The sequence below is a fragment of the Saccoglossus kowalevskii genome, chromosome 19 (genome assembly GCF_978046115.1).
Source record: "Saccoglossus kowalevskii chromosome 19, keSacKowa6.1, whole genome shotgun sequence".
Taxonomy (NCBI): domain Eukaryota; kingdom Metazoa; phylum Hemichordata; class Enteropneusta; family Harrimaniidae; genus Saccoglossus; species Saccoglossus kowalevskii.
In genome coordinates this window covers 30,462,381-30,477,224 of record NC_140659.1, presented here as the reverse complement: position 1 = coordinate 30,477,224, position 14,844 = coordinate 30,462,381, and the positions used below count along the sequence as shown (strand labels likewise).

General features: G+C 35.3%; 1 protein-coding gene across 1 annotated transcript in view; it reads right to left on the bottom strand.

Moving 5' to 3' along the window:
* Positions 1–6,684: 6,684 nt before the first annotated feature.
* Positions 6,685–14,844, bottom strand: part of LOC102809991 (uncharacterized) — a 29,030-nt gene continuing 20,870 nt past the window's right edge. Inside the window, exons 16-25 of the mRNA XM_006811522.3 lie at positions 14,689–14,788; positions 13,972–14,127; positions 13,336–13,458; positions 12,347–12,460; positions 11,411–11,520; positions 10,630–10,930; positions 9,820–9,964; positions 8,656–8,735; positions 8,468–8,544; positions 6,685–8,069 (exon numbers count right to left, since the gene is read on the bottom strand). Of these exons, the coding sequence (XP_006811585.1) occupies positions 8,008–8,069; positions 8,468–8,544; positions 8,656–8,735; positions 9,820–9,964; positions 10,630–10,930; positions 11,411–11,520; positions 12,347–12,460; positions 13,336–13,458; positions 13,972–14,127; positions 14,689–14,788 (1,268 nt within the window). The 3' untranslated portion in view covers positions 6,685–8,007. The remainder of the gene's footprint in view (positions 8,070–8,467; positions 8,545–8,655; positions 8,736–9,819; positions 9,965–10,629; positions 10,931–11,410; positions 11,521–12,346; positions 12,461–13,335; positions 13,459–13,971; positions 14,128–14,688; positions 14,789–14,844) is intronic.

Genomic DNA, 14,844 nt, shown 5'->3' with positions numbered 1-14,844 from the left:
GATAGAGAAAATACAGCATGCATTTTTTTGACCATGTCTAGTTGTAAACAAAGTGTGTTGAACCAATATTTCTGGTATATGTAATATCTGTACTATAAACAGAATAATTTTCAATTAAAATTTGATCATTGAATAGAATTATTGAAATTCACATTAGTTAAAGCGAGGGAGTCGTCACCTGCACATGCAGCAAATGGCCATAGCATGTCATTGTTTACAAACAAGCGTTTACCCATGAGTCTTTGCGTTTTTAAAGCGTGTTATTGTCGTTTGGGACTTAGTTCCCACGCGTGCGCAGGTGACAGGCCTCCCACTTCAATATGGCTGTATCAGTCGATGTGTATTTATTATCTCAATGAAAATTAGCTGTTTGACAATTTGTTTATTGTAAAATGAAAGTAATTTACAGTATTATTGTGCATAGTTCAGTTTAATAATGTACAATAAAACCTGTGTTAGTGACCACCTAAGCTCAGTCTCAATGCAATTTACATGTAAGTAACCTTTATATAAGACCACCTGTGACGAGTAGTGACTGTCATTTTCCACCAACAAAATGTTTATCACTCCATCACTACAAATGTATATGGGCAATGTCACTATGTCTGGAATTTGATCAATTTTTTTTAAAAGCACTATACGTAGCCTGAAATAGAAAGGCTATCAATTGTGAGCTATAATCTTGGGTGTGAAATATTGTGATAGTCGTCTAAGTACTGATAGTTAGGTGGTTGTAGAACACTTAGGCAAGCCTAAATTAAGAGTTGTGGTATACACTATTACACCCCACAACCCTAACTCCTAATATACTCTATCACAACTTGATTTGAGTGCTAGTTGTAGAATTGACCAAATCCGGCAACACTTATTTATTGAATACACTAAAGTTTTTGAAGCAATTTCATTAAAATAAGATCCTATTTTTTTTCATATATTTTTTTTCTATTTCCATCCACTAGATACCAGCAAATACATCAGAGAACGCTTTGAGGGTGTAATTTATTAGAAAGGTTTATCTCTGTGTCAGATCTTATATTGCAAAATGAAACTTTACTTTTCAGTTGTCAAAATACACACCCAAAAGACGAAACTCAGTTAACCCACGAAAAAGAAGTTTGGTTCTGACTGTTAAGAACTTGCCAATCTAACTGCATCCAACGAATCATGCGTTAACTATTTGCTACCCCCTTCATACAGACTGAGCATACAGTTCCTGAGCTCCCTGTAATTGGATTTAAAAGGCACACTGCACTCATCAATTGGCTGGTTATATATAAAATACAAGAGAAAGGGTTTGTGGTTGTGAAAGTACTAATCTCAATACCGGGTATACAAATTTTCCAAACAATGGATAAAAGAGAAAGGGTTTGTGGTTGTGAAAGTACTAATCTTAATATGAAAATTTTCCAAACAATGGATAAAAGAGAGAAAGGGTTTGTGGTTGTGAAAGTACTAATCTCAATATGCAAATTTTCCAAACAATGGATGATAGTGTGACTCCTATGTCCCCTTCATGTTGCAAATAAATTTACATTGTTAATGAGCAAAAAGTCAACACTATTGGAGTGTGATCCAGTTACCAGGCAACAACTAACTAATTTGCATATTAATTTTACATTCTGTCAGTCTGCAATACAGCAGTATATCAATTACCCAGAATCCTCTAGGATTTGTACTCCGACATCACTTTTTGTTTTGCCAATTCAGATATCACTAGTAACAGAAAATAGAAATACTTAGTGACATTGGTGAGAATTTTTACAACTAATATTCTACACTGAAAACCACCTAGGCTTATGGGTAATGACAGACGATTAGTGTCGAGAGATTCACCAGACATCAATACAACAGTTACAAATACACACTGCTCCCCTCGGATAATAAAAACACACACAATCATTTGATCATTTTAAAATAATTCTTTCACAACTCTTGTGTTTTATTGCACATACCGAGTTCTAAAAAAGAAAATCAATCCATGCTTTCAAATTTTGTGTACACAAACTATTTTACAAGCATTGTATATGTTGCATGAAAAAACATATCAACCATGATGCAGAAAGAATTCTGGGTAATACTAGCATCACTTAAACAAATTAATGAAATAACTTGAAACAAAATTTTGATTTCTGGAAAACAAAATAGAATTAAACATGTCTTGAATAATATGATAAGGTTGCTTGAATATAACACCACCAAAATACGAGTCATTGTGAGGTTGCTCACAAGATTGTGCCCTGATTGGCTATCTAACCAGTAACAGTCAGACCAATCACAGACCAGCTTGTTTGTTGACAGGCTTGTTCAATGAATCAAAAACTGCCTTGTGTACATGCTTTGACTCAAGTATAGCCAATCAGAAATCATGTGCCTTGTTCTGATGGGTAGAAAACCAATCCATTAAGAACATGATGAATATACTCATTGCCACAACGCTTGTTTATTTGTTGATTCAATGTGGTGCGGTGACTCTGGATAATTTATTGGTAAAATTATCAGCAACAAATTTTGCAAAAATAAACAAGCCTAAGTTGAAAGATCTATTTGGTGAGTCAGCTCCATCTTTTCTACCGTATAAAATATTGATATGTTATATGAAGAACTATGTATGCTTCAAAAAGAAACACAAGAGTGGTGGTCGCTGTGCAGTGCATGTTTGAATTTTGGGTATTGTACACGGTGTTATGAGACAATATAAAACACAACACAGCAAGGTGTCCACAACCCTTTAATACCAGACCCATAACAATCGATGGAATTTTGGGTATTGTACAAGGTGTTATGAGACAATATAAAACACGACACAGCAAGGTGTCCACAACCCTTTAATACCAGACCCATAACAATCGATGGAATTTTGGGTATTGTACACGGTGTTATGAGACAATATAAAACACAACACAGCAAGGTGTCCACAACCCTTTAATACCAGACCCATAACAATCGATGGAATTTTGGGTATTGTACAAGGTGTTATGAGACAATATAAAACACGACACAGCAAGGTGTCCACAACCCTTTAATACCAGACCCATAACAATCGATGGAATTTTGGGTATTGTACAAGGTGTTATGAGACAATATAAAACACGACACAGCAAGGTGTCCACAACCCTTTAATACCAGACCCATAACAATCGATGGAATTTTGGGTATTGTACAAGGTGTTATGAGACAATATAAAACACGACACAGCAAGGTGTCCACAACCCTTTAATACCAGACCCATAACAATCGATGGAATTTTGGGTATTGTACAAGGTGTTATGAGACAATATAAAACACGACACAGCAAGGTGTCCACAACCCTTTAATACCAGACCCATAACAATCGATGGAATTTTGGGTATTGTACACGGTGTTATGAGACAATATAAAACATGACACAGCAAGGTGACCACCACCCTTTAATACCAGACCCATAACAATCGATGGAATTTTGGGTATTGTACACGGTGTTATGAGACAATATAAAACACGACACAGCAAGGTGACCACCACCCTTTAATACCAGACCCATAACAATCGATGGAATTTTGGGTATTGTACACGGTGTTATGAGACAATATAAAACACGACACAGCAAGGTGACCACCACCCTTTAATACCAGACCCATAACAATCGATGGAATTTTGGGTATTGTACACGGTGTTATGAGACAATATAAAACATGACACAGCAAGGTGACCACCACCCTTTAATACCAGACCCATAACAATCGATGGAATTTTGGGTATTGTACACGGTGTTATGAGACAATATAAAACATGACACAGCAAGGTGACCACCACCCTTTAATACCAGACCCATAACAATCGATGGAATTTTGGGTATTGTACACGGTGTTATGAGACAATATAAAACACGACACAGCAAGGTGACCACCACCCTTTAATACCAGACCCATAACAATCGATGGAATTTTGGGTATTGTACACGGTGTTATGAGACAATATAAAACACGACACAGCAAGGTGACCACCACCCTTTAATACCAGACCCATAACAATCGATGGAATTTTGGGTATTGTACACGGTGTTATGAGACAATATAAAACATGACACAGCAAGGTGACCACCACCCTTTAATACCAGACCCATAACAATCGATGGAATTTTGGGTATTGTACACGGTGTTATGAGACAATATAAAACATGACACAGCAAGGTGACCACCACCCTTTAATACCAGACCCATAACAATCGATGGAATTTTGGGTATTGTACACGGTGTTATGAGACAATATAAAACACGACACAGCAAGGTGACCACCACCCTTTAATACCAGACCCATAACAATCGATGGAATTTTGGGTATTGTACACGGTGTTATGAGACAATATAAAACATGACACAGCAAGGTGACCACCACCCTTTAATACCAGACCCATAACAATCGATGGAATTTTGGGTATTGTACACGGTGTTATGAGACAATATAAAACACGACACAGCAAGGTGACCACCACCCTTTAATACCAGACCCATAACAATCGATGGAATTTTGGGTATTGTACAAGGTGTTATGAGACAATATAAAACATGACACAGCAAGGTGACCACCACCCTTTAATACCAGACCCATAACAATCGATGGAATTTTGGGTATTGTACAAGGTGTTATGAGACAATATAAAACATGACACAGCAAGGTGACCACCACCCTTTAATACCAGACCCATAACAATCGATGGAATTTTGGGTATTGTACAAGGTGTTATGAGACAATATAAAACACGACACAGCAAGGTGACCACCACCCTTTAATACCAGACCCATAACAATCGATGGAATTTTGGGTATTGTACACGGTGTTATGAGACAATATAAAACATGACACAGCAAGGTGACCACCACCCTTTAATACCAGACCCATAACAATCGATGGAATTTTGGGTATTGTACAAGGTGTTATGAGACAATATAAAACATGACACAGCAAGGTGACCACCACCCTTTAATACCAGACCCATAACAATCGATGGAATTTTGGGTATTGTACAAGGTGTTATGAGACAATATAAAACACGACACAGCAAGGTGACCACCACCCTTTAATACCAGACCCATAACAATCGATGGAATTTTGGGTATTGTACACGGTGTTATGAGACAATATAAAACATGACACAGCAAGGTGACCACCACCCTTTAATACCAGACCCATAACAATCGATGGAATTTTGGGTATTGTACAAGGTGTTATGAGACAATATAAAACATGACACAGCAAGGTGACCACCACCCTTTAATACCAGACCCATAACAATCGATGGAATTTTGGGTATTGTACACGGTGTTATGAGACAATATAAAACACGACACAGCAAGGTGACCACCACCCTTTAATACCAGACCCATAACAATCGATGGAATTTTGGGTATTGTACAAGGTGTTATGAGACAATATAAAACACGACACAGCAAGGTGACCACAACCCTTTAATACCAGACCCATAACAATCGATGGAATTTTGGGTATTGTACACGGTGTAATGAGACAATATAAAACACGACACAGCAAGGTGACCACAACCCTTTAATACCAGACCCATAACAATCAATGGAATTTTGGGTATTGTACACGGTGTAATGAGACAATATAAAACATGACACAGCAAGGTGACCACAACCCTTTAATACCAGACCCATAACAATCAATGGAATTTTGGGTATTGTACACGGTGTTATGAGACAATATAAAACACGACACAGCAAGGTGACCATTACCCTTTAATACCAGACCCATAACAATCGATGGAATTTTGGGTATTGTACACGGTGTTATGAGACAATATAAAACACGACACAGCAAGGTGACCACCACCCTTTAATACCAGACCCATAACAATCGATGGAATTTTGGGTATTGTACACGGTGTTATGAGACAATATAAAACACGACACAGCAAGGTGACCACCACCCTTTAATACCAGACCCATAACAATCGATGGAATTTTGGGTATTGTACAAGGTGTTATGAGACAATATAAAACAACACAGCAAGGTGACCACCACCCTTTAATACCAGACCCATAACAATCGATGGAATTTTGGGTATTGTACAAGGTGTTATGAGACAATATAAAACACAACACAGCAAGGTGACCACAACCCTTTAATACCAGACCCATAACAATCGATGGAATTTTGGGTATTGTACAAGGTGTTATGAGACAATATAAAACACAACACAGCAAGGTGACCACCACCCTTTAATACCAGACCCATAACAATCGATGGAATTTTGGGTATTGTACAAGGTGTTATGAGACAATATAAAACACGACACAGCAAGGTGACCATTACCCTTTAATACCAGACCCATAACAATCGATGGAATTTTGGGTATTGTACACGGTGTTATGAGACAATATAAAACACGACACAGCAAGGTGACCATTACCCTTTAATACCAGACCCATAACAATCGATGGAATTTTGGGTATTGTACACGGTGTTATGAGACAATATAAAACACGACACAGCAAGGTGACCACCACCCTTTAATACCAGACCCATAACAATCGATGGAATTTTGGGTATTGTACACGGTGTTATGAGACAATATAAAACACGACACAGCAAGGTGACCACCACCCTTTAATACCAGACCCATAACAATCGATGGAATTTTGGGTATTGTACAAGGTGTTATGAGACAATATAAAACACGACACAGCAAGGTGACCACAACCCTTTAATACCAGACCCATAACAATCGTTGGAAACTTTGCTTACCAGGTAAACAAACATTTTTTACACATGATAAATGCATTGCACCGGCCAACATGCCTATCGAACATGATGTGGAGTCTTGTGCAAATTTCAATCACTCTGGTTCCCCAGTAAATGTTAATAGCATTAAGATAAATATATTAAATACTTGACTTGTAAGACGATTTCAAACATTATCGATAATTATCAAGCATGATACTGGGTATGTATACTTATGCACATTAAAGCAAAAATCAGTGTGGTTCAACAGTTATTGAATTAAATGGGCAAAAATAAAGAAAGTCAGAGATAATGTCGCCGATGATATTATAAATATAGTTGACGTTAGTTGTGTTCATAAACATGTGACACGCATTTGACGGCAGATTCTTATCGATAAAATTTTATGCCAGCTGTACATTTGATAAATTTCCAATTAATAAATCAACTAATACAAAATGTTTCACGCCGTTTACTTTGCACTGTTGAGCTGGATAGATTTCTGCTGTAAATGCATTCACAACAAAGTCAGCTGAACTTTTCGTGTTCATGAAAATAAAGTGTATGATGTGAAATGTTCTCTCTATAACTGTCTAAGGCACATGTATAAAAAGTCAATAATACAAAATTCTTTTAAATTAGCACCATTTAAATTCAAAATGTACATAACAATTCATTGGCAGTAGTGGAAACATACATGAATAAGTAGTTGCTATGGCAATGACAGATAATAAGCAGTTCTATTTTAATCATCAGGGAAATTAAGAAAATTTGGTAGTAGTTATTTACGCTTCAAAATATAAAATTACAAACATTCCTGTTGATGCTTTCAATGGTTTACAGTATACTAGTGACCTGGTGGATTAATAAGGTTAATATTAATAAAATATACACTTTGTTAAACCAGGCTTCATACATGAGTAAACAAAGTAGAGAACAAGGCAATTCAAGAACTCAACCTTGCATTGGTGAATCATGGGATATGCAACACCTTCACATAAGCATCTCTCATTTTGAACACTGGCATGTCACCCACTGAAGAGAAAGAGTAACTTGATTGGCCTGATATTAAATTAAGTATTGAATTTTGACTTGACAACTTAAGAAAACATATCCTCCTTTATTTTGGCTGAATGCAGATGACTAATGGCAGTTGTTAGTGATGGTAAGAATTTACTGAGAGTGACTATAAAGAAGTCTCTAAGTCTTCTTTCCAGGATTATCAGCTTATTTTCTTATTGTTAATCCCAACGTCAGTGATTTATTTTGATGATATCGGTATTACCATTATGTTGGGTAGCAAATGATGCATATCATACCGGGGAGACACCGTCTGTGGAAAATATGCCCTGAAAGCCAATGAGAGAATTAACAATTATACAAAGTCATTGTCAATAATTTTTAAAATAGAGTATTTCTCATTTCTCAATTCTGGAAATGCAAATACTTTGGAGGTGCTTTGTAAGAGAGCTGCTGTCAACACAGTCTTCACTGCTTTCTCAAGAAATGGCCCAAAACAAAGACTATATATTATAAATTTCCTAATTATTAAAATGGCTGACAGTCATCTTTTATACAGCAAAAATGATAATATTTAATGAGTAACAATGGATTTCAAAAACCAGACTTGGCCAATAAAAAGTGCGAAATAAATGCACTAAAATAAAAAAAAAACAAGATGGCCACCTAGTCAGGACTTGCCACTCAACAAAAATGCAAATATTTTAAACACAGTAAAAAAACTTACCACATTTTGCCACCAAAACAGAGGAATCCATCTGATGGATGGGATTTGATAAGGAAACCCCACAGATTACACAATCCCTATAATGAAACATAGCATAACTATTGGTACCTTGCCCCTGGAGCAGAGTGAAAATTTCAGACTGCGAACATTTAACAAATTTAAAGAATTCATATTACGCAGATTCTGACCTGTCAATCTTTGATGATATTCCCCAATGGATGTCAGTTTCTTCCATCGTTAATTGTAAACTGTCACAATTAGCCTTTGTCTGTGGAACAAATAAAAACAATCAGATAAACTCAGTTTAAGATTAAATAAATACTGCGCCAAGGTGGGAGTACGGGTGGTGGTGGTGTTCATAAAAGGATCAGATGCTTAGCCCAGAGGCTGAGGATTTGTTCTACAATAAACAACAAAAATTACAACCAATTATACCATTTTGACCACATTTCAATAACCTGAAACAATGCCACCAATTTACAAAATAGGGGTGAACTCCTCAACCACCAGTTACATTATTAATCTCATAAAAATAAATTTCTGATTTCAGTGATCCATATTTTTGATATTGATAAAATAATTCTGAAGTATGTTTTTTGTATAGTTTTTCATCTTACAAAGCACAGCAATTTCAGCAAGATACAGTGATCCGCACATGTGGGTTACTCTTGTTTTACCTTGGCATACACAATTCCCTCACCACATAGTCCAAACAAACAATTTTTTACAGCTGTGTCTGTCTTCTCAAGCTTTCAAAGTATGTATGTATACAAACACAAATTGAGTAACTATGGGCGAGTTAGGGACGACGTCAAAAGATCGATGTTGGATAAAAAACTTGTTTGCTTTAGTTTGGGGTGGGGGGTGGGGGTGGGGGGTTTGACCTCAAAAAGTTTCCATCCTACAAAAACGATTTTATTTTTCAATGAAGTAAAAAAAATCTTGGAGTATTTGTAGTTCGTTTTTTTTCTATCCAATCATGGACAGAAATAACAGAAAATGAAAAAAAAAAAACATCCAAGACGAGAAAATGGTTTGGTTCGAGTGTAAATATGTGCGTCAAATGAGGTGCATTTGTAAAGTCTTTTTACACCCACCTGACAATCAACTGCTATGCCATACTACTGTCCGGTTATCAATTTGTATTTAATGGTCACGTGAATGTAGTCTGACGCCATGACCAATATTTATCAATTAAGTTTCAGTGGGGGTGGGGGTGGGGGGTGGCGGGTTTGAAAAAAACTAAAGGAATTAAGTTTTTCATCCGACATAAAAAATAAAAAATGATTATGAAGATTTTTCTGGAAGCTTACAAAGTTATTATTTAATTATGCTCTAGAATATAAACTTACCAAATCATGCATTTGGCCTACCGAGGGCGCTATGCTTTGCCTCATTTCTTTCATGGCACTGTACATAAGACTGGAATGCAGCAAGTTGGTTCTTTTTGACCACAGATATGTGTCAATTTTTTCTAAGATTCCATGAACAATAATCCTGTTTTGAAATAAACAAGTCTTCGTAAGTGAAATAGTAAACAAAACTGAAATAAGTCAGCTATTTTGAATTAGAACATGAATCAAAAGATATGATGTATAATGTTGATGAAAAGATTGATTGTGATTGGTTAATGCGCATGTATGTCAGAGACATGGCTCTAAAACAGCATTTGTATTCGGCCATTTTGAATCTGATCTAAAAAACATTAGGGTCCTGTTATATATATATATTCAATGTATATACCTAGATGGACAATAGCTGACTGTATGAACAAGATTCTAATCTGGAATGGCAAAAATGCTTGATTTTAATGAATTTTTTACATAAAAATTGCCACTATTTGGCCTTGAATCATATCATATCATGAAATAAATGATATGCAGAAGTCCAATAAACTCTTTGCATGCAACAATAAACCAGGTAGTGTCTAAGTAACAAGATTTGTAACAAGTACTGATCTTTAAATTCATGGAGAAAAAATGATAAGCACATGAAGCCCATTTTTAATATCCTGTCTTGTGAACACAATCAGTCAAAAGAGGTCAAAGAAAGGACGAAAGACTCGAACCTACACTAACAGTTTTTGGAAAGAAATTGAAATATAAGATAAGTACTGGCAACTTTAATTACTGTTACTGATAATATACAAGTGAGTTTCTTACCTTTGATGATAGTCTATTGTTGCTGAGAAAATACAGTTTTGAAAAAATTCTACAGAAAGTGAATTTTCAGGTACTTGTACTTGTTGTAATAATTCCAGAGACGTCTGTATCCCGGTATATTTGACTAATAACTCGGCTAAACTCTGCCAGGTTAGTGTGCGATTCACAACTTGGTTGGATGTTAGTAGCGTAGTTCCACAATGTAAACAGACATACTTCCAAGCATTGTCATTGTCTGTCTGGTACATCTTTTGGAATAATTCAAGAATTAATTTCCATTCTACCGATGATAAGGATATTTCTGTAAAATCAAGATAACCAAAATCTATGAAACTACAGCAATCCCTGTAATCCGTGTAGCACAAAAATCAAGTTATATCACAAATCTCAAAATAAAACCAAAATGTTACAGACGGCAACTGGTGATTAAGGATGTCCATTTTGTCCAAAATAAACAAAAAAAGTTACAGAAAAATACATGAAAATGGGCAAAATGTAGCACCCAAATTGTGACCAAAGTTAAAATTCATATGAATACTCTAATATGTACATAGTGCCCAGAATGCCTCGATGGGTGAGACCCAGATTATTCAGAAATCTGAATATAAACAGAAATAGCTGGATTTATAAAGTTGTAGCAATGCATGATATGCGAGTCATGTGAACCAATCAAAAAACGGTTAAACATAAACATAAACTGGTTAGAATCTCGTTGATGAGTTGTTCCAGCAGTGCATGGCAGGATGACATGAAAAATGTTTTATGTTTACAATCTACTCACCTGTGAGGAGATGGTGTACAAGATGAACGTCTGCTAGCTGTACAATATACGACAACCAATCCGTCTTGGACAGATTATGTCTGCTTAAGGTGATAAAGCCAAACCAATAACTGAAATAAAGTTATGAATTAACGTATTAATGTATTACTTTTTTTAACATAACCCATTCCAAAAAGGAAAGCTTCACATCGGCCACACTCGAACACAACTGAATCTACGGAAATATAAGCATTTGGTAAATGGTATATACAACTCATAGACCAAAAGATATCAACAATATACAGTGAAGGGCATAAAACTGGGGTCGTTATAAACGTTTTATGAATATATATTTTTATAAATCAAAATGAATGTTAGAATTTAAATTGACCAATCCAGAAAGAGTATTGAGACATTATTATGTGATCAGCAATCACCTCATTTTGAAAGTGGGTGGTGACATGTTTCTATGTCATGTGAAGGCACGAGCACACAATATGGACATAGCTAATTATTCGTATTCACAATTTTTTATAAATATGTTTATATAGTACAAAGGTAAAGCTGTGTACCTTTCACTGTATCCAGTAATACAACTCTAAAATCAAAGTCTCCACATTCCTTTCTATAACTCAAACATAGTATCAAAATAACCAATTTCAGTTTTAAACAGCCAGGACTCTGATTGTCAAACGAGTATTGAAAGATATTGCTCTGGAACAGCATTAATTAAAACAAAATCAGCCATTTTGAATACATGTATAATGAATATACAAAATTTGAACATAATCACTCAAAGCCTGTCAGAGATATGGCTCTAAAAGCCCATTTATTAAAACAAAATGACCGCTAGTCAAACCAAGTTTAAATAAAGTCCATCAGTAAACAGCCCAAAAATACACACAGACGAACAGAGGTCAAAACATAAGTCCCTGTTTTCGAAGGGGGACTAATTACCTGTATTTCTTGCAAATTGAAAGGATGTGTTCTTTGTGATCTGATAAAACTGTAGATTTAATGATTGTCTTCATTGTCTCCTCATTCGGCCAGATATACTGGTTAGCTTCTGGTCTGAAAATGGACCACAATGCACTTAGGTTAACTCTTTGAATGTCATAATGATACAAGTGTTAAACAATGTCAAAACATAAATTGACTCATTTCATTCAGCTTGGATGTGCTGAACACAAATTTCACAGCCAAACAAAACGTTTTTTCTTCACTGACAAGCAGCTTGCAGCTTTGAAGCACCAACAGAGACTTGTGAATCTTCTTTAACACACTGGTAGGATTTACTAACAATGAACTTGACTTTATCACCAGTGCCAATCAATACATCGTACAAGATACATCACTTATCAGACAACATCAAAAGTTGGTTTGTTTAGCAGATTGTAATCTAGCATACATCTCATGAATTAGCCAACTACTACAAGAAATGCATTTTCAGCCATTGTGGTTGCATCGTCAATGGGAAACTGATCTCATTATGCAAAAGAGTTTTTATTTTGAAAATATTATAAACCATGTTGCTGTACAGAAATACCAGTTGAGGTTACATGTACATGTGCATTCTTTAAGGGTTGGAGGTGTTACCTGCGAACACTTAGGTTAATGACAGCAACGCCATACAGTTGCCGTTCTGCAACTTTACTAGATACATGTATATCATTTTCACATGTTGACTGAGATTGACCCATCACCTGCCAACGCTATTTTTCTCATTTTTTTCAGCTATCGGTAGAGGCTTTCAGCGGATAATGGCTTATAACATAACAGTGAATGCAGCAAACTGCTGACTTGAAGGTTACGTTCAACAATGAGGGCACTGCCCCCAAATTATGATGCAATAACAGCTGTTCTTCTGAAAAACTTGTACATTGTCAATCGCCACAAATGAAAACAAATTGAATTCAAATGGTACACCCCTTTAAATTGTCTATTACCTTGGCATTCCACAGTCACATGACAGCAGTGACTTGTTCTCTGTTGTATTGTGGGAAAGCAAATATTCAAGTAGTTGACCTCTGACCTCACAATCTTTACACAAATCTGCAAGAATTTGATCTCTTTAGAGAAAACAGAAAATATCGTTAATATGAAAATATTTTCAAAAACATCAAACATAACTATTACTAATTATAATAATAATATTTATTCGCCTTTGAAAAAGAATTCTACCTTGTCCATTGAGAACCTAAAAATACAGGGTAAGAAAGTCATCACAATTACATAAAAAAATTAATATTCATGTTGTAATTGAAAATAAGTTCCTACATAATAGTGCAGGAATATATTTATGAAAAAAAATATATAAGCTAGATTTGAAACAGGAAACACTGCACTTTTTTTTATTTATACTCGTTTACTACATTTATCTAATTAATTGGAGATTTAAAATAGAGTTCTCATTATCAGTCTACTTATTTCTATGACTGAAACAACAACAAGGGGGAACAGACATTTTCCCCTCAAATATCTTGCCTTTGATTTACAATGATACAGACATTTCTTTAACAAATATTACACCTGAAAAGAAAAGAAAATAACATCACAGATAATAACATATTAAACACACTTGCCTCTTTTCACACCCATTTATTTTATGCAAATACTGCACGATGAGATCTTGGCTGTTGTCATACTCGGCACAAAACCTCAGTACCTCAGATGGATGAACTAATGGGTAACCATGGATACAGCAGTCCAGTGCAATTAGTGCATCATTCTTGAAAAGCCTGTTTGGAAATTTTGCAAAGAATGAAAAGAAATAAAACTACTGCAAATTATTTTTTTCCTTCACATGTTTTTGAGTTACATTCGTATTGCATGTTTCACCACTTGACTTTCTTGTCCAAATTATTCTACACATTTTTCTTATATTCTTCAAAATTTCTGGAAATAAATCCTAATTTTGGAGCCAACAGACAAAATTTGAGTCAATTTTTGCCCCAATCTGAAAGAAATGCTGACTATAACATGACTATTTTGTGAATTTGTGATGAAAACAGGGAACTGGTGATGAAAAGATTGAGCATATGCAAGATTATTTTTTTCTGCAACTTTCTCTGTAGAACATTTTCCTTCAAAAGTGTAAGCAAAATTGAGATAACTTTGTGCTAATTTGACTGAAATCAGACCTGAAATCAATCACATCTGGACTGATTAAGCACAAGTCTGAGGTTTTTGTTCCAAATTCAGACTACCGGTACTATTATTCGTTGACTATATCAAGAACCTTCTTGAAATCAGTTTGGTTGTCAAACACACATTATTTTTCATTTCATACATAAACTTACCTGTCAATGTAAATAAGTAAATGTACTCTTGATTGGTGATTAGATTTTATGACTTCTTTATAATCTGTATTTGTTAACCATTCTGGTGCATCTTCCCTTGCTATAAATACAAATTTGAAAATTAATCCTTTTTGTCTTAAGAGTTCAATGATGCAT